General features: G+C 41.5%; 1 protein-coding gene across 1 annotated transcript; it reads left to right on the top strand.

Moving 5' to 3' along the window:
• Nucleotides 1–3,634: 3,634 nt before the first annotated feature.
• On the top strand, nucleotides 3,635–20,392 carry cpsf1 (cleavage and polyadenylation specific factor 1). The gene is made up of 37 exons (XM_084919103.1): nucleotides 3,635–3,778; nucleotides 3,877–3,904; nucleotides 3,997–4,130; nucleotides 4,229–4,309; nucleotides 4,395–4,546; nucleotides 6,384–6,530; nucleotides 6,730–6,869; nucleotides 6,954–7,064; nucleotides 7,156–7,249; nucleotides 7,335–7,422; nucleotides 8,285–8,428; nucleotides 8,587–8,638; nucleotides 8,725–8,798; nucleotides 8,880–8,954; nucleotides 9,039–9,119; nucleotides 9,418–9,513; nucleotides 9,606–9,788; nucleotides 10,608–10,749; nucleotides 10,951–11,129; nucleotides 11,336–11,472; nucleotides 11,551–11,731; nucleotides 13,083–13,289; nucleotides 13,448–13,537; nucleotides 13,613–13,759; nucleotides 13,854–14,006; nucleotides 14,360–14,476; nucleotides 14,746–14,836; nucleotides 15,807–15,891; nucleotides 17,278–17,419; nucleotides 17,539–17,691; nucleotides 18,147–18,323; nucleotides 18,643–18,709; nucleotides 18,817–18,864; nucleotides 18,955–19,110; nucleotides 19,787–19,916; nucleotides 20,007–20,145; nucleotides 20,222–20,392. The coding sequence occupies exons 1-37, from the start codon at nucleotides 3,635–3,637 to the stop codon at nucleotides 20,267–20,269; spliced, it is 4,413 nt and encodes a 1,470-aa protein (XP_084775229.1). The 3' UTR covers nucleotides 20,270–20,392.
• The last annotated feature ends 3 nt before the right edge of the window (nucleotides 20,393–20,395 follow it).

Raw genomic sequence — 20,395 nt, 5'->3', positions numbered from 1 at the left:
TAGGATGCCACCTGTGCAACCAGTCCAGTCGTGAAATTCCATGGTCAGCTTTTAGTGGTATTAAAACAAAGTGGAAGCGATTGGGAACGATAGTAGTTCAGCCTAAACTCAACAACTCATAAACCCCGTGAAAAGCCTTCCCAGAAGACTTGAAGCTCTTATAGCTGCAAATTGTGGGCAGACCGATCATATTAAACTCTATGGATTAAGGGATACCACTCAAGTTCATGCGTTTGTAAAGATGAGCGAATACTTGTGGTAATATTTCTTTACATTTATTTAAATAAATAATAAATAATTTCCCCTAGATGCTTTTTTTTCTTCTCTGCTGTTCTTAATAAGTGCTGGCTGTGTACCCTGTTGTGGGGTTTGTTGCTCTGTTTTTTGTTTTTTTTGGTTAGTTTGTTTGTTCCTGTGTTTTGTTTTTGATTTTGTTTTGTTGTTATTGTCTTTATTGTCTGTGTTCCTCTGTCCCGCTGTTTGTGAATGTGTAAAAATTTTGAAACTTGCATAAATAAATACATAAAAAAATGACTCGCTTGGCGCACTCTGCTGGGATAAACCTGGCTTTAATAAGTAAGAAATGTTTTTGAAGCTGTCTTTCACTGACAAGTGTGCACAAATGCTGTACACAAAATTGAGTAAGATAAGAAAATTAAATGCCATTAAAATGTAATTTTAAAAAAATCAAATACAGAACACATTACAATCAGTAAAAGAAAAGGACAGAGGCAGAGAAAAGGACACTAAAGAAACTGCTGGACATTATGGACAATGCTGGGCATCCTCTGCACACGGCCATAAACAACCAGAAGAGTCTGTTCAGTGACAGGTTGCTTCTCCCAAAGACAAGAACCAACAGACTTAAAAACTCCTTTGTCCCACACGCCATCAGACTGTTTAACTCCTCTCTGGAGGGGAGAGGGAGGGGAGACAGGAGGACAAAGGAGGGGGGAACAACTAAGCTGTAGTGCCTCTTCACTTCACTGTGCAATACCTTTTGTGCAATACTTTTTGTTAATAGTCAACGGTGCAATAGACTCCATACTTGAAATGTGCAATTCACTTGTATTTTTATTTTTATTCCTATTTATTCTATTTATCCCCTTTGTATATTTTATCTATATATGTCTTTGTATTTATATATGTGTATATATATATAATATTCTGTAACTCTGTAACTTCTGTCGGTGCTGTGCTTTTTTGGAACCGAATTTCCCAGAGGAACCCACCCGAGGGATTAATAAAGTTTTATCTTATCTTATCTTATCTTATCTTATAATCAACAAAAAGCCTGATTAAACAAAAAAGATTTTAGCTACTTTTAAAGAGTCCACAGAGTCAGCTAAATAAATGTAATTGTATAGGTATGGGCTCAAAATGTGGTCATAAATATTTTGTACTTGTAAATCGGTTTTGTACTTGTAAAAAAGATTTGTATGTGTAAAAAAAAATTGTGCATGCATAAAAAAGATTTGTATGTGTAAAAAAAATTTGTGTGTGCGTAAAAAAGATTTGTATGTGTAAAAAAGATTTGTGCGTGTGTAAAAAAGATTTGTGTGTGGACTTAGCCAAAAAAAAAACCCTGCAAGTTACAAGTACGAATTTTGACCCTATTTTTCTTCCTTTAAGCTGATTGGTCAATGTCATGTCAATCACAAATTAAACAATCCAATCAGAGAACAGATGGGTTTGGCTGTCGGAGGGGCACTTTTTTGAACTGCAGGTCCTTGAAGGGCAATCTCTATATAAATATCAGATAGCAGTTAGGTCCCCTTACTTTCAGCAGCTGTTTAAAGGATAAAGTTGTGGTATGTCAGTGGTTAGAAATATCATTATTACTTTAGGATTAGTTTAACACAAAGTCAGGGCTGACCCGGGACCATTGCTGTGAGTCACAGTGCGCAGCATAAAAGTCCTTTCACATCTGACGCAGGATGTGCTGCTAATGCTAATTGCTAACTAAAAGCAAAGGATCCAGAATTTGTTGTGCTGGCTGCTGGGCTCTGTGGGTTTTTGCAGCAGCTCTACCTGTACTAGATGCACCTGCTCCTTGTCGTTTTTATCTCTGACTTTATGTCCTCTACAAGAGTTTCTGGGTTTTTTTGCTAGTTCTTCAAATGTTCAATAAAAACATGTATGCGTAAAACGAAGAAAGCTTTGTAATGAAGACTGTCATTTCCAAAACACGCCCCCCCCCCCCCCCCCCCCCCGTGGTCCGCAGCGCTGTTGAAAAGGCTGTGGAAGTCCCTGTATTAAACACCTAGTCCTGTGACACAAAAATCACCAAACTCGGACAACCACAGACTGTTTTCCTTCCTGGTGATGAAGGAAAACGCTGGGTTGGCATGTAAAAGGGCATTTATTCCCTTCAAAGACCTGCAGTTCAAAAAAAGCGCCCCTCCGACAGCCAAACCCATCTGTTCTCTGATTGGATTGTTACATTTGTGATTGACATGACATTCACCAATCAGATGAAAGGAAGAAAAATAGGGTCAAAATTCGTACTTGTAACTTGCAGGGGTTTTTTTTTGGCTAAGTCCACACACAAATCTTTTTTACGCACACACAAATTTTTTTTACACATACAAATCTTTTTTACACACACACAAATCTTTTTTACACATACAAATCTTTTTTACACACACACAAATCTTTTTTACGCATGCACAAATCTTTTTTACACACACAAATCTTTTTTACACACACACAAATTCTTTTTACACATACAAATCCTGATTTACAAGTACAAAACTGATTTACAAGTACAAAATATTTATGACCACATTTTGAGCCCATAGGTAGAGGGACACTGTTACAAAGCCTTAGCGCCACAGACTGATAAGCTCTGCCCCCTTTACTCTTCATTTGTTTAAGATCTTTACACACACAAAGTAACTCTGAGACAGCAGCTGCTATCAAAATGCTAAATATAGGTGGCGCTAATGTGCATTGGAGTGGTTGGCTAAAAAAAAAAAAAAAAAAGAACACGAAGAAGAAGACCAACGCAGCCACAACAACGGCAGCTAACCTTGCTATCGGTTAGCTAGCTTAAGTTAGTATCACACAAAATATGTCACGCTCAGTGTGAACAAGGGAGGAAACAATAAAGCTGCAAACTCAGATAACGTGACGGACATAGGTACGTCCACGCGTTACATTCACTGCTTGTGAAAACATTTGAAAAACTGTATCCTGTTACAATGCCATGCCAGCTACAAATGGGAACGTTAGCGTGTTGCTAAGGCAGCTAACTTAACCGGCTTTTCCCATACATTTGCTATTCGAAGCTAACTAAACTGAAGCTGAGCCTAACAACACGAGTGGATATCGCTGGTTAAGTTAAACCAGTTATCAGAATAAATGCTAATAACCGAAAAACACAGACAAAATGTAGCGCTGCTTTCTGGTATGTCATAAGCTAGCTAGCATTTGATCATTATGAAGCCTGTTTAAGCGTACACTGACGTAATTTATAAAACGGCGCTCGGACTGTCTGTGCAGTTTTTGTGGGTAATTTTGTTTAACGTAGATACACACATACCTGTGTACCGATCGTTTTAGTGGTGAAGTGATGTCAGAGGTCTTGACGTGAGTGTTTTCACCTGTTAGATGCTGAGGGCAGCCTGCCACCATGTATGCCGTGTACAGACAAGCCCACACACCGACCTCAGTGGAGTTTTCTGTCTACTGCAACTTTATATCCAGTAAGGAGAAGAACCTGGTCGTAGCTGGAACGTCTCAACTGTTTGTTTACAGGATCATTCATGATGTGGAGGTAACTTTAACTCTAAGATTCCCCTTTTTCTTTGTGCCTTTTTTTTTAACACAAGCATAAAAGGGCTTTTTGAGTATGCCACATTTGTGTTATTTCAGAGTACTTCAAAGGCTGACAAGTCATCTGGTATGTCAAAGAAAGCATCTCATTCAAATACAATTTTACTGTTGGTAAAAAAATGTTTGTTGTTTTGCTGAGTCTCAGCTTTTCTTGCGCAGATTCCAAATCTCGTAAAGAGAAGCTGGAGCAGGTGGCTTCCTTTTCTCTCTTTGGGAACATCATGTCTATGGCCAGTGTACAACTTGTTGGAGCCAGCAGAGATGCACTCCTTTTGAGTTTCAAAGATGCAAAGGTATTATAGAGCAAGCAGTGTGCTGCTTAAATAAACCATGTTTTTTACCCCTAGAATTGTTTCTCAGTGACCTTTGCCTGTGTTTTGTCTCTCACCAGCTGTCTGTGGTAGAGTATGATCCTGGGACACATGATCTTAAGACACTGTCTCTTCATTACTTTGAGGAGCCAGAGCTCAGAGTATGTAGCAACAAAAATAAACCTGAGTTTATGTTCATGTGTCAAAGTGACTCAACTGTGAATATAACTGTTCTTGTATTTTCAGGATGGCTTTGTACAGAATGTACATATTCCCATTGTCCGTGTAGATCCAGAGAATCGCTGTGCTGTAATGCTCGTTTATGGCACCAAACTCGTGGTGCTGCCATTCCGAAAGGACACGCTAACGGATGAACAAGAGAGCGGCGTTGGAGAAGGGTAAGCTATACATCCAATTATTAAAGTTGATTTGTTACGCTCAGTTCCAGCTCAGTTGTTTTGATTTTTTTTTTACTCTACTAGAGTAGCTTTGCGTGATGCAGTTCATAGAAAAAAAGGACACCAGTAGCTGAAATCATTAGATTATTTGCTCAGATCAATCAAAAGACAGAAAGGAAACTTCTGAGAAGCATGTCCATTCATACACTCAGTGCATGGGCTTTATCTCAAGTTACTGCATAAGTGGGGGGCAGCATAGAGGTGATCAAAGCCCAGGCTGCTTTCATAGTGACCTTCAGCTTGCCTCCAATTTTAGTATTTCTCAACTGTCGCTTGATAAAATCCATAAATTCTCCATGAAATTCAGTTTGGCTGAGCTTGCCAATTAAGGGCAGTAACTTTGTCTGCAAACTACTCAGCCGAAGGTTTGGCACTGTGGGTGGGTCCTGCTGGAAAAGGATCAGCATTTCCATAAAGCTTGTCAGCAGGTGGAAAGTTGAAGTGCATTAAAATCTGCTGGTAGACAGTTAGGTTGACATTGCATTTGATAAAACACAGTGGACCAACAGCCATGAACACTGTCAGGTCATATTGCACCCCAAATTGTCACAGACTGTAGGCTTGACACACCTTGGAGTCCATGCCTCTGCACTCTTCTTCATGACTCTAGAAGTTTGATTTCCAAATGAAAGGGAAATTTTACTTTCACTCGAGATGAGGACAGTTGGACCAATGAGCAACAGTGCAGTTACTTACAACGTAACATGACTACAACTAACTACACATCAGGTGGACACAGCCCACAGTTACTGTGATTAACTGTTCACGGCTGTCCATCCCTCCTTTGCATTTTAAGCTACTTTCTCGCAACTGTTAGCAAACATTGTATCAATAATCAAAAAATGAGTAAGATAAAAAACTGGAGTCACAATCAGCAGATTCCTGGAGAGAAATTGTACAAAGAAGTGGAAAAACTTGAGGGACAAATATTTTTGCCTCTGGAAAACTAACCACCACAAATAGTGAAGACTTTGTATTTATTTCTATCGTGACGGGCACTGTATGTAAAACACCTGGACACGACCACATGATAATTAACAGTTAATGCACCAGCACGCAACCAGAAATAAGGGCGGAGACATCAGCCTCTTATGTTACATAGTAGGCTCTTCAAACAGTGCAGAAGTCTAGCCCAGGTTAGCTGTTTCTAACATCTGGGGTTCAGGAAGGCACTTGTGGCCCATTTCCCGAAGATGTCTGTGCGCAGCAGCTCTTGATGCTCTGACGCCAGCCTCAGGCCACTCTCCCAAGTTCCTGAATCAGCTCATGACAGTCCTCTTGAGGCTGTGCTCATTCCTGATTTCCCCTCCCAGCCAACTTTCAGGGAATAGGCTTTGATCCAGCACTCTGAGAACAGCCAGCCTTTTCAGCAATGACACTCCTTCTCTGGAGGGTTTGTGGTTTTGTGTGAACTAGTTTGGGATGCACTGTATTCATAGTATTTGAATAGTAATTTAAATGAAATGGTTCGAATAATTTGAGATGATGTATTTCAGATTTTGATGAGCTACAAGTCATGATCTTGAAACTTATAACAGAAACGCTTGACTTTACATGAGAACAGAATATATGAAACTTGTTTTTGAATTCAATTACAAAACAAAATGAACTTGTTTTACATCATGAATTTGATGAATGAGTATATAAAACAGAATAATAGAGAAAAGGATGTTAGATCCTCATAAACGTCTCTGTACTTGATGTTACCTAAACATGCTTTTTCTTTTAATGTTACTACAGTTTTCAAACGAACGCTGTCTGTTTATCTCTTCTCCAGACCTAAATCCAGCTTCTTGCCCAGCTACATCATTGACGTCCGTGAACTAGATGAGAAGCTCCTCAACATCATTGACATGAAGTTCCTCCACGGCTACTACGAGCCCACGTTGCTCATTCTTTTTGAGCCCAACCAGACATGGCCTGGGTTAGTGCGAACAGAATTCAGTTCTGTCAGGAGAAAGGAAAAAAAATACAAAAATGAGTCGCCTAATATATGCTTGGTGTTCTGCCCAAGTAAAGTATGCATCTGGAAACACTGCATTGGCAACTTGGTATTAATTTGAGTTTCTAAGCAGCCACTTTTATCAGAATTGTCACTTCTCCTATATGCTTTTTTTCCCCAGGCGTGTGGCTGTCCGTCAGGACACTTGCAGCATTGTTGCAATCTCCCTCAACATCATGCAGAAGGTTCATCCTGTCATCTGGTCTCTCAGTAATCTGCCCTTTGATTGTACACAGGTCATGGCTGTCCCCAAACCCATCGGTGAGTTCTGAGGAAGCGTGTCAGTGCTCTGTCGGATATGAATTTGCATTAAGCGAGTGCTGATCACACTTGAAATGTTTGCAGGTGGTGTGGTGGTGTTTGCTGTGAATTCGCTGCTCTATCTGAACCAGAGCGTTCCTCCCTACGGAGTCTCGCTCAATTCTCAGACAAATGGGACCACAGCCTTCCCTCTGCGTAAGATTAATCATTTCAAACCCACGCCTGTACATGTATCTCTGGGTATGCTGTGATGCTCACCACTCTATACCATGTCTCGGTTGTGCAGGTGTACAAGATGAAGTGAAGCTCACGCTGGACTGTTGTCAGTCTGACTTTATTGCTTACGACAAGATGGTGATCTCGCTGAAAGGAGGGGAGATGTGAGTTATTGTAACACTACCAGCAGCATGCATGCAAATGTTGATGACATTAAATTATTTCTTACTGGCTGCTGCTGTTTTGCAGTTACGTGTTGACACTGATAACTGACGGCATGAGGAGCGTGCGCGCTTTCCACTTTGACAAAGCTGCTGCCAGCGTCCTGACGACCTGCGTAAGTCCTGCCTCTGACTGTGAGCAGTGATGATCTGGTGATACAGGAGCTCTGTTTCTTAAACAAATACTCGTTCTGTCGTGTTTCTGTGGACAGACACAGAGGACATGAGGCAGCAGGATTTGAGCAGGCAAACGTTGCTTTTTTTTTTATCCCTCTGCTCTAATTCAGAGGGTTATACCGACAGGAGAGAATCAAACCACTGTTAACCTTTAAACATACATCAGTGAAAAAGGTTTAGGCTATCATAATTACTGAACTTGGGTCAATGGATACCAGATGAACATTGACATTTGCTGTCGTCCTGTTTACATTCAATGCTTTCTTTTTCCACAGACTCTTTCAGGTTGTTAACATCTTTAAAAATACAAAATGCAGGTCTTGCAATAGGGTTGGGGTTCTCCCCGGGTACTCCGGCTTCCTCCCACAGGCCAAAGACATGCAGTTAATAGGGATAGGTTAATTGGAAACACTAAATTGCCCATAGGTGTGAATGCGGGAGTCAATGTGAGTGCGAATGGTTGTCTCCTGTCTATGTGTTAGCCCCGCGACAGACTGGCGACCTAAAAAGGATAAGCTGAAGTGCATGGATGGATGTCTTGCAATACAACAGTGAAAATCCACAATAATAGTTAGAAATGATTAGGTGTCATCCTGGCCATCCTACTTGTTAGCTTATGGAAATATGATCATTTCTTGACCAAAGGCTTAGGAGTAATTACTTGTTTTTCCATCCATGTCAGGTCTTAAATTTGCTTTAATATGACACTTAAATTGATCTTAAAAGCTTCGCTTGTAACTGTGGACCCCCTGAATGATGCAGCCAGTTACACTGTCGCCTTACATTACTCTTCTTCCTTAGATGGTGACCATGGAGCCCGGATACCTTTTCCTGGGTTCCCGCCTCGGAAACTCGCTGCTCCTGAAGTACACAGAGAAACTGCAGGAGACGCCAGCGGAGGAAGGCAAAGAAAGGCAGGACAAAGAAAAAGACAAAGACAAACAAGTGAGCTGGTGCAAATTTAAATACAGCAATTCTTAGGTTTGGTGCTAGTTTGAGCGTTGAATTTAGATATAGTATTTTCTAGTTTTTCTCACTGAGCTTGAAAGGTGATGTGTTTTATTTGACGTGTTGTCTCTTTTTTCTTTCTTTCTTTCTTTTAGGAGGAACCACCAAGCAAAAAGAAGCGAGTTGAATCCTCCACCAATTGGACCGGTACATTTCCTGTTTGATATGTGCACAATAGCAGCGTGTGTGAGAACTGCCAGTCTGTGTTATACTCGACTTCTTTGTTTTGTCAGATGAGGTGGATGAGATAGAAGTGTATGGAAGTGAGGCCCAGTCAGGCACTCAGCTGGCCACCTACTCCTTTGAGGTAAAAAGCTTAACTGCTAAGCTTAACTGTGGTGTAGATGTGCATAGAAGATGAGGAAGAGTCTTTTTCTGTCTTTCACAGGTGTGTGATAGCATACTGAACATTGGGCCTTGTGCAAATGCCTCCATGGGTGAACCTGCTTTCCTCTCTGAGGAGGTACAGACAGTTGAAACAGTCTTATATTAATGCTACAGTTAGCTGTTATGAATTGTCAGCTCAATTTTTTTATTCCACTCACAGTTTCAGAGCAACCCTGAGCCTGACCTGGAAGTTGTAGTTTGCTCTGGCTTCGGCAAGAATGGTGCCCTGTCTGTGCTTCAGGTAAAACCTCCTTACTAGATCAGTCTCTCATTCATGATTTCTGGTACCGCACCGTCCTAAAACCTGTGGTTGCGAGGCCCGTCTGCCACAGGTCCAGTCACGGTGCTAAAGTCAAGTCTGGGTCTACCAGGGCTGCCTCAGAGATCGACGGAGTAGCCTGTAAACACCCCAGAAACAACAATCCTCAGCGCATAATTAAAACGCACACAGGGAAGCGTGTGTGAGTCACAACAGTAGAATCGTGTGTCTGTTTTTTCCCCCTTCTTTCATTTGTTAATTTGTTAAATTCTGTTCTCAGAGAAGCATCCGACCCCAAGTAGTCACTACGTTTGAGTTGCCAGGTTGTCACGACATGTGGACTGTGATCTCGAGTGACGTCAAAGAAGACAAAACAGTAAAGTGTTATTTTGTTATTTCTCTAATAAACATTTGAAATAAGTGCTGGCAACACCTTTTAAACTCACATGCTTCTTACACCTCTCACAGGCTGCAAAAAGTGATGAGTCAGAGGATGGGGCTGAGGCTGAGACGGGTGATGATGGTGAAGAGGGAGAAAAGGACAAAGAGGAGGTGGAAAAGGAGGAAGAGGAGAAGAAGACGGAACCTCCCCTGGAGGATGATGCGAAGAAGCATGGCTTCCTCATTCTGAGCAGAGAAGATTCAACAATGGTAAAAACATGTTAATCGACTTTGTTGTGATTGAAGTCGTGGTAAAAGACTGTAACCGATACTCTGCTGCTTTTCTTTGACAAGAAAGATTATTTAAAACATGGAACAGAGACTGTATATAAAAGGTGGAAGTAGCTATGGTGATGCCTCTCGTTAGTTTTGAACTCCTTTTGAAGCCTTAATGTTAGCGTTAGAAGCGGAAATCTATCAAGCGCTTCAAATGAAATGATCATTTAACTTGTATGGGTGAAACACACAGACACAGATACCTGGTAACTTTTTATTAGTAACAACCTAATAAAAGACTAGAGCTTCACTCACTAAAACTGGAGCACAAACTTATTGGACAGATCGTTCCGGACAACAAGGCAAATTACATGTTAGACAAATCTGTTCAAATGCTCCAAAAGGCACCACAAGCACACATATAGCGAAGAGGTCCAGTTCACTGACTCCAATGAAAGGATCTTAGCATTAAGTAGACATGTATATCTGTGTGTTCATGCACAGTTCATGGATGCAGCTTGCTAACCAAGCTTGATAGTGGTAGTTGATAGCTTAGCACTTACCCCTCTAAGCCAAATAAACTGTCTTTTGGCTTTTAAATAAGAACAGCAGTAAACCAGAGCTTTCCAAAATATGGAAATCAAAACCGACGTGTTTATCCTCATATACAGTCTGTGGTAGTGACTATTAGAGGGAATTCAAAGTTTGGCTTTATTTTTCAGTGCCTGAAGGTGCTGCTTGATCTTGTAGACTGCTTATTATTTCACCTCTGCTTTTGAAGTTGGATGTAAGCATCTTTGCGTTTTCCTGAAGATCCTTCAAACAGGTCAGGAGATCATGGAGCTGGATACCAGTGGTTTTGCAACTCAGGGACCCACTGTGTATGCTGGGAACATTGGGGACAACAAGTACATTATTCAGGTCTCTCCCATGGGCCTTCGTCTGCTGGAAGGAGGTACAATTAGTTGGTTTATTTATTTTGTAACTTTTGTCCTTAGCTTTGAATAATTGCAGCTGGAAGCTGTTAAACAAAAACCTCATTAAATAAAGTAAAACAAGTTGTGTTTTAAAAGCGTTATTTTAGTGTGTGTGTTTGTTTTGGTTCATCATTTGAGTGATACCTTTTAACAATTTTTTTTTTAACTTTTTCTGTCAGTGAGACAGCTCCACTTCATCCCCGTGGACCTGGGTTCTCCCATAGTGCATTGCTCTGTGGCTGACCCATTTGTGGTTATCATGACTGCTGAGGGAGTGGTCACCATGTTTGTGCTGAAGTCTGACTCATACATGGGGAAGATGCACCGACTGGCACTGCAGAAACCACAGATTCCCAGCGTGAGTGACCGGTGTTCACAAAAACAAACACACCCCCTGCTGGCCACAGTGAAGCTCACCCAGCAGAGTTGGCCGACTCAGTTTCACTTCTTTAATATTGGCAGCGTTCATGACGGTCTTTCTCTTATGGAAACTGGATTTGCAAAACGCTCTTATATGGTTCTCAGCAGTATTAACCTTGGTTAAACTGGTTTCTGATTTAACAGCAATCTCGTGTCATCACACTGTGCGCCTACCGAGACGTGAGCGGAATGTTTACAACAGAAAACAAAGTGAGCTGCTCCATCAAAGAGGACACCATTAGGAGTCAGTCGGAAGCAGAGACCATCATCCATGACATGAGGTAAGAGTTCAGTTCGCCTCCTCACTGACGCCTTCAGCCAGTTTCCACACTGCTGACTGTTGTTAAATGCGTGTGCAGCAACACAGTGGATGACGAGGAGGAAATGCTGTACGGAGACTCGAATGCGAGTGCAACGCCTGCCAAGGAAGATATGAACCGCAGCTTTGTGGCACCGACAACGTCTGGGAGCGAGGCGACCTCGAGCAAAGCAGAGCCAACCCATTGGTGCATGATCATCAGGGAGAATGGAGTGATGGAGGTATGGTGATAGTTGTTTACTGGAATCTACTGAATGCTGATTCACCATTTATTCTATTTACAATGAAAAAAAAAACATGTAAGATGCTTTTAGAACTTTCATAAGAGAGATGTAATTTAAAGTCACATTTAAAAGCGTGTATTTCTTTTTGATGTTTTTTTTTTTTTTTTTTAAGTAATGATCAATGCACTGGGTAAAATGTCTGCACTCAGCTGGGGAGGGTTCATTTTCTCTGAAGTGGGATTGTATCAGGTCCTTATGGACAGTCAGTGTGTTCCCTACAGTACCGACCTGCACACAAACTAAAGCCATTTTCTGCTGTGGACACAATCAGCAGCACACTGATTGTAAACACCTAAAAGAATCAATAAGGTTTCAAGTGTTTGCTATCTTAGAACATTTTCACCACTTCTGCTGGCATCAGAAAGCTCTTTCAGACAATGAAGTGAAGCTGTCACACTCCACTAGAAACTTCATCTACTGCGACCTCTGTCAGTTTGCGTTATTTTGTGACTGCAGTTGTTTAGTGTACATTCAAACTAATAAAACTGCACAGTCACACAGACTAGACTGAATATTTTTCACTTTTTTTTCTCAAAGACGTCTGGATGCTTTGAAGAAGATACGTTTTTATTTACACTGTTTCCTCATGTTACAAACAGAGGGAGAGTGGGAGAGAAATAAGCTAGCAAGCTGCTTAAAAAAATCAAAAGCTAAAAAGCAGGGAGGTTTTAGAGGGTTTGAAGTTGACATGATGCTCTGCAGCTTCTAGGTATTGCTGGCTACTTTATAAACTATAGCAACAGTAATGTATTTCATACGTTTTATGCAACAAAGCACAAAGGTATAAATTGTTTTCAGTGAAAGTACATTTCACTTTAGTTTAGTAGTTGTGACACTTGATGGACAAAAAGCAGCCAGCAATGTGTCTGAGATGCTACTTTCACAACAAAGTAAACAATGTTTTTGGAAAGTTTCAGTTGTTTCCAAAGAGCTGTGACTCTGAGCTGATGGAGACTCATTTCCGATGCATGATATAATTCTGAGGTGTTGTAGTGCACAGCTTGATTTTATTTTAAATTAGCTTAAAGGTGTGCTACACTTTGTAATCTTAACACAGTTGTACAACTCTAGCATGACTTTGAAGAAACACACAAGAGACTTATTATGTCATCACGGCCAGTTACAGTTTTTTCCTGGATGTTGACTTGCAGTTTGTTACAGTTTGTGTGAACATACAATAAAACTGAACTTGAAAATAATATGTGATCAGTATGTACAGTAAAGAATCAGAAGAACATTAGGGCTTCTTTCCACATTCACTCATTTTGACTGCTGGTTATTTGAACAGATTTATCAGCTGCCAGATTGGCGCTTGGTGTTCCTGGTGAAGAACTTCCCAGTGGGCCAAAGGGTGCTGGTGGACAGTTCCTCAGGCCAATCGGCAACACAGGGGGAGGGTAAAAAAGAAGAAGTCACCCGTCAAGGAGAGATTCCATTAGTCAAAGAAGTGGCTTTGGTTTCACTTGGCAACAATCACAGTAAACCATATTTGCTGGTGAGTTTTTACAGTTTTCAGTGCTAAGGTCAGATGTTGTGTTGGAAAACTCTTCCCCACCTCCCAACACTCTACAGTCACTTCTGCTGTGTCATATTAATCATTCACCAGATGTAACAAACCATAGTAAAAAAATCTACATTTTCATTGTTTTCTAGGTCCACGTTGAACAAGAGCTTCTGATCTATGAAGCGTTCCAGTATGATCAACAACAGCCACAAAACAACCTGAAAGTCCGCTTCAAAAAAGTGTGTGCACTGATAAAATTAAATCAAGTCAGCTTAGGTAACGCCTCATTAACCGTGTCACCGGACTCTCCACAGGTACCCCACAACATTAACTTCAGGGAAAAGAAATCCAAGCTCAAGAAAGATAAGAAAGCAGAGAGCAGTGCCACCGAGGAAAATTCCGGCGTGAAAGGTCGGATTGCCAGGTTCAGATACTTTGAGGACATCTCTGGATACTCAGGAGTAAGAATGCCTTTGTTAAGAACTAATTATAGACCTTTGTTATTCAAGAAACAGCCCTGCAACCAGGAGTCTTTTTGTGTCTTTGCTATCCCAGGTATTTATCTGCGGCCCGTCTCCTCACTGGATGTTGGTCACGTCTCGTGGAGCGTTGAGGCTTCACCCAATGACCATTGATGGCTCCATTGAGTCTTTCTCCCCCTTCCATAATATCAACTGCCCCAAAGGTTTTCTGTACTTTAACAAACAGGTACAAGAACTGTTTGTTTTATTTTATTGTTATACTTTACTAGACTGCACTGAGCTGGTTTTTATTATTAAATCGGTAGACAAATTACGACGTGCAGACATTTTTGTCCTCAGAGCTTTATGAATATAAATGTGGAGGTCCTGAAGAGTTTAGAAATTCTGTTTTTTTTTGCACACGTTAAGAAAAGAGACCACAGAGGAAGGAGCGTAATTATTCTGGAACAGCATCAGGTTTAATTGTCTCAGCTGAGAAAGTGTTTGAAGATCACTAAAGCAAGCCAGAAGTGACATTACAGGAAGTAAACAAACCAAATCAGATCCTTGAGGCTTTTCTGTGTGTGTGCTCTCCCACAGGGCGAGCTAAGGATCAGCGTTTTGCCCACGTATCTGTCCTACGACGCCCCGTGGCCAGTCAGAAAAATCCCTCTGAGGTGCACTGTCCACTATGTCTCCTACCACGTGGAATCCAAGGCAAGGCTCTTCTCGCTAAGCCCTCACAGCACCAAAGGCGCCGAAGCCTCGACACACATTTGAGGCGAAACACATTTCCTGGACTCAAACACATCCACTCAGATAACACGATGCAAAATAAAAGCATATTGATCGAGGAGATGAAAGGCTTCTGGCCTTGAAGTTTTTCTTACTGGAAAAGAAAAAAAATCAATGCAGGGTGACTTTGAAGGGATTAAGTCTTTGATGTGAACCTTTTTTTAGTGGGATTTTGTATTTTTTCCTTTCAGGTGTATGCTGTGTGCACCAGTGTGAAAGAACCATGTACACGCATTCCGAGGATGACAGGAGAGGAGAAGGAATACGAAGTCATAGAACGAGGTCAGTGTTTCGGAGACCGTCTCTAAAGAACCTTCTGTTGTTTAAATGTGCTGTAGAAATAAAACAGACTTGACAGTCAACACAAAAAGATTATTATATAGAGATTTAATAAATAATATTAATATTAATAATTGTTTATTTAGCACAGTTCAACTCAGAGGATAGAAACAAAGTATCGATGCTATTGGACTGGTAGCTATCCAGTACCAGCACCTGCGTTGGTATTGATATTATCAATGTATGAAAGTAGTGATCAGCCTTTCCAGCAAAAATGTTATTCACTGATCACTTGACAGCCTTTATTCAAAGAATATAGATTCACTACATACAGAATATTTGACCTTAGATTAGATTAATTGCTGTTTAAATACAGGGAGGTTCTATTTATCGGTTACTTCAGGGGATCATTTAGAAGTATTTGACAAACTACTTTTAGTTGGCTATTTGAGCTTTTTAAAAAATGAATTTAATCAGTCATGTTAAACTCAACTATTTGCAGATACTTTTAGCTGTTTTTGCTTTTTTTAACTTGGAAACTACATTAAGCTGGAATTGCTCTGTTATTCACAGCTGTGTCTTTCAGTTATTTCTAAATTACGTTTTGTTATTCAGTCATGTTATTCAGTCAGCCATTTACAATATATTTCCTGAATATGGTGGTTTTGTTTGTATTTAAAGTGTCACCTTGATGCCAGTTTAACTGTCTATTCATTGTTTTTGGTGATTTGTGTGCTTTTAGCTAGTTTTCAGTCATATTTTTGCATAGTTACAGACAAATATGTCATCTTAAGCTACCGGGCTTTTGACTTGTGGTGAATGCATGACATTGAGCTCTCCTCTGTAGCTGCTAGCGCAATCATTTTTGTGTCACTGCTTTTACTGAAGATCAGTGTAAATCTGAAGTTGTCTTTGGCTGATTCGTTTCCATGTGAATAGAGAGCATTGACGTTTCTCCTCTTGCCCCCTGCAGATGAACGCTACATTCATCCGCAGCAGGAGAAGTTCTCAATCCAGCTCATCTCTCCAGTGAGCTGGGAGGCCATTCCCAACACACGGTAAAAGCTTTTTATTGCACTGCTTTAAAGAGCCATAGTGCAGTTTGTGAAATCAATAGAAATGCTTTGTTTTAATAGATACTGGGCAGCCATGGAGAAAGTGGTCCAGCCCAGATTGTGCCAGTTTTATTTTCTCATTTTCCCTGCCCTGAGCTGTTCCACTGGAGACTGTGGGAGAAGTGTGGGCTTTAATTGAAAGTCTTGGGCCATTTATCCAAGTTGTTGTAGACTATAAATTTAGTCTCACGTGGCTGCTTACCTTCATCAGTTGAAAATATTGAGTGGTTTATCCAAGTCCCTGTTCATTAACTACTCTGCATTATCATTAGCGCTCCTCTGAGTGCTTCTCTGTGAGCAGCTGAACGATGCATTATGTAAGCCGGGCCCAGTCTTCTTAAGCAGAATATTTTGGGGCACTGAGCTTTTGTATTCCTGTGTTTGATGTTGAAGTGCATTTCCATTCAGGATCATTTGACCTGTTATTGTGAAGCAGGGACAGCTGAGGCTTTCTGCCACTTTAAAGTCTTCAGATTAGGAAACATTTTTAGTTGAACGAACTGTTTTAGTTGCACTCAGAAAGTATCTTCAAATGCTGTGTCTAAAGAGCAGCTGCTTTACTGCAAGTTACTGTAATGTAACTTTTTTGAGCACTTTGATCACACTTCACTTGCATAAGAGCGTGACCTCTTCAAAGGACGATGGAGAACTTAGTTACAGGCGGATAACTCAGACTAGTGAGCTAGTGTTTCCCTGGTTTAAGCCCGGGAGAACAGTTTTAGTATTTTAGTTTCATGCTGCTGCTTTAGGTCTGCTTTCTTTCGCTTTGCTCAAATCGCCCACTTTAAAAAGTTCACCTTCCTTTTCCCCAAGTCATTATCAAAAAAAAAGTTCAGGTTTGACTTTTAGTGAACTAAAGGTCCGCTTGATGGTGCAATATAGTATGTTTATTTTCTCTTCAGAATTTATATTGATTCAACTTTCCGCTCATGCTTTTCCCCTGGGCCTCCATGCCCCACCAATGTGGCCCACCTCACAGTTTGAGATCCCCTGCTCTTTGTATCCCTCTCTGTGTATGATTTATATAATAAAAATCAATCACCTGTAGTGCACACTTGGGTTTTTTTCCCCCACTCAAAGCCCCCCCAGCGTTGCTTCGATCGTCACAAAATCACCCAGAGAAAAAAATCGTCTCACACTGGCTGCTCGACCATATGTACCTGATTGATGATTTCCTGCTGAGCTGGCAGTCTTTCTAGCACCTTCTCCATATTGACATATAATCTATACAGCCATATAAATCCCAGTAATCTATGACCGGACGATGCTGTATCATAGATAGATGGATGCTAACAGGAGTGAATGATTGTGACGTCTGTCTCCATAAAGGATTGACCTGGAGGAGTGGGAACACGTCACGTGCATGAAGACAGTGGCACTGAGGAGTCAGGAGACTGTGTCTGGACTGAAGGGTTACATCGCAGCAGGAACGTGTCTGATGCAGGGGGAGGAGGTCACCTGCAGGGGCCGGGTGAGCTGGAAATGAAACATTATTTAGTCTCTTCCTCCCACATGTCACCTCGTAACAAAACTGCTTTGTTAACTTCCATTAAATTCGTTTTTTGTTTTTCAATTTTGTCTCACCTTCAGATTCTGATCCTGGATGTGATTGAAGTGGTGCCGGAGCCCGGCCAGCCCCTCACCAAGAACAAGTTTAAAGTGCTCTATGAGAAGGAGCAGAAGGGACCTGTGACTGCTCTGTGTCACTGTAACGGATACCTGGTGTCAGCCATCGGCCAGAAGGTCTGAAAAACACTCATGACATGGCTGCATATAGCGACACCAGTGCTCCGTCACACTGGGTCTGGTTATTGAACAGTACTCAAACATTTACCTGGTCGGAGGAGTCCTAACCTGCTTTCTAATCCAGCCTCTACACACATCCCACTCAGTGAAGAGTGTCACACTGTAGGGTCTTTAATGGATCAGTTGTCCACCATTAAAATTTAGTACTTGTAAAAGTTTGTTATTGCTCTATATTTTAGAAAATGTTGCATAAGCAGTCATATTTTACTGTCTGACTGATTGTGCCCGGTCGCCTCTCATCTGAACTCACTTATTATTAAGCCACTGAATTTTTTGTCAGGATGCTCGCTGGAGTTTAAATGACCTTTAATGTTTCATTTTTGAAATCCTACGATAATCACCTGAAGAGGTGAGTCACCTGCAAAAACAAATGGTATAACTTCCTCTTTCAGATCTTCCTGTGGGTCCTGAAGGACAATGATCTGACTGGTATGGCCTTCATCGACACGCAGCTCTACATCCACCAGATGTTCAGCATCAAGAATTTCATCCTGGCTGCTGACTTGATGAAGAGCATCTCGCTACTGCGCTACCAGGAGGAGAGCAAGACGCTGTCTCTTGTCAGCAGGGTGAGGAGGAAACGCCACGCCACGACTCAGTGGGTGGAGCGTGTCCCAGACTCAAACGTCTGTCATTTCAAGTATTCAAAATGAAGTCAGGGTTGTAAACAGTCAGGAAAGATGTGCTGTATGAGAGTGTAAATCAGGATTAAGTAACCGTGGCTACAGCACACAGTGGAGGGTGTACTGATGAAGATCTGTGAGTGATGACTGATGTCTTTCAGCCAGGTTCATCTTGACGAGAGCAGCTCTGGCAGCAGGGGATGATTCAGGGGCCTGTAGCCTTCTCTGTTGGGTTTTAACTCTTTTCTTATTGTCTTGGCAACAGGATGCAAAGCCTTTAGAAGTCTACAGCATCGAATTCATGGTGGATAACAACCAGCTTGGATTCTTGGGTAACGTCTGGAATAATCTTTATTTTACAAAAACAATCAACAACAACAAAGAAACTTTAATAATCAAATCGTTTTCTCACAAAGCTTTTCTGTTCTCTTGCTTCCAGTGTCGGATCGAGACAAGAACCTCTATGTTTACATGTATTTGCCTGAAGGTATGTGCTGTAGCTGGAACTGCAGATGTTTTGTAACTTAATTTAAAATTACACAGTCCTTGTTAAGTGCTCCGTGTGTGTGTGTTGCAGCTAAAGAGAGCTTTGGAGGAATGCGCCTGCTGAGGCGAGCGGACTTCAATGCCGGAGCTAACATCAACACTTTTTGGCGGATGCCGTGCAGAGGAGCGCTGGACGCTAGCAGCAAAAAGGCTCTAACCTGGGACAACAAGCACATCACGTGGTTCGGTGGGTAGCAGCACAAGGCTTTACCGGGAGAATCAAAACTCATACCAACAAATATTCCTTTTACTAACTGAACTAAGCTGATGTTACTGAATCACATTCAGTCACAACATTGCAAATGTGCTGTGAGCCAAAGATATTCAATTTAATTCATATCAATTTTATTTATATAGCGCCAAATCACAACAACAGTCGCCTCAAGGCGCTTTACATTGTACAGTAGATCGTACAATAATAGAGAAAAACCCAACATTCATATGACCCCCTATGAGAAAGCACTTTGGCAACACTGGGAAGGAAAAACTCCCTTTTAACAGGAAGAAACCTGCGGCAGAACCAGGCTCAGGGAGGGGCGGGGCCATCTGCTGCGACCGGTTGGGGTGAGAGGATATGACAGTAAATTAAAACACGAAATTTGATGTAACTGAAAACAAACTGTAAACGATGTATTTTAAAACTAAACTAAAAGTTCTTGTTAAAAATGAGTTTTTCCCTCCCACTGTCACCAAAGCACTTGCACAGAGTCTTTACGTTACAATATAAAGTGAGGCGATTGTTGTTACTGATTTATGCTGATTTTATTTTGTGAACTTATCACAATCGCCAAATCACAACCAGTATGAATCACATGGTAATGAGAAGCTTCAGTTCCCTATATGAACTAATCATGTTCCCACAGCAACCCTGGATGGAGGCATCGGCCTGCTCCTCCCCATGCAGGAGAAGACTTACCGCCGTCTGCTGATGTTGCAAAATGCGCTCACCACCATGCTGCCTCATCACGCGGGTCTGAACCCAAAAGCCTTCAGGTTAGCAGCACTGCAGCTTTCTGACATGAATTATGAAACGTTACAGTTCAGGATGCTGATGTGAGTGACGTGTTTGTCTATGGTATCCAGAATGCTGCACAGCGACAGGCGGAGCCTTCAGAATCCTGTGAAGAACATCCTGGATGGAGAGCTCCTCAACAAGTACCTGTACCTCAGCACGATGGAGCGCAGCGAGCTGGCCAAGAAGATCGGGACAACTCAGGACATCGTGAGTGCACAGAACAGCAGACCGGAGCTTCCCGTTAGCTCAGCTCTTCGCTCATTTAATTTCCTTCTCCCTGCAGATCCTGGATGACCTTCTGGAGATCGACAGAGTAACGGCTCATTTCTGAACGCCACATTCCTGCTTCTTCTTCACTGAGTTGTTTTATAGTGAACAGAAGAGTTTTTGTTATGGAAACTTTGATTTGTTTTCTTAGAATATTTTGTATAAAAGAGGGAAAAAAACAAACCAAGAC

Source organism: Perissodus microlepis, chromosome 22 (genome assembly GCF_051167445.1).
Source record: "Perissodus microlepis isolate ML-2025 ecotype Zambia chromosome 22, ASM5116744v1, whole genome shotgun sequence".
Classification (NCBI taxonomy): domain Eukaryota; kingdom Metazoa; phylum Chordata; class Actinopteri; order Cichliformes; family Cichlidae; genus Perissodus; species Perissodus microlepis.
Note: the sequence above shows the minus strand (reverse complement) of the source record. Positions and strands in the feature narration are given on the sequence as shown.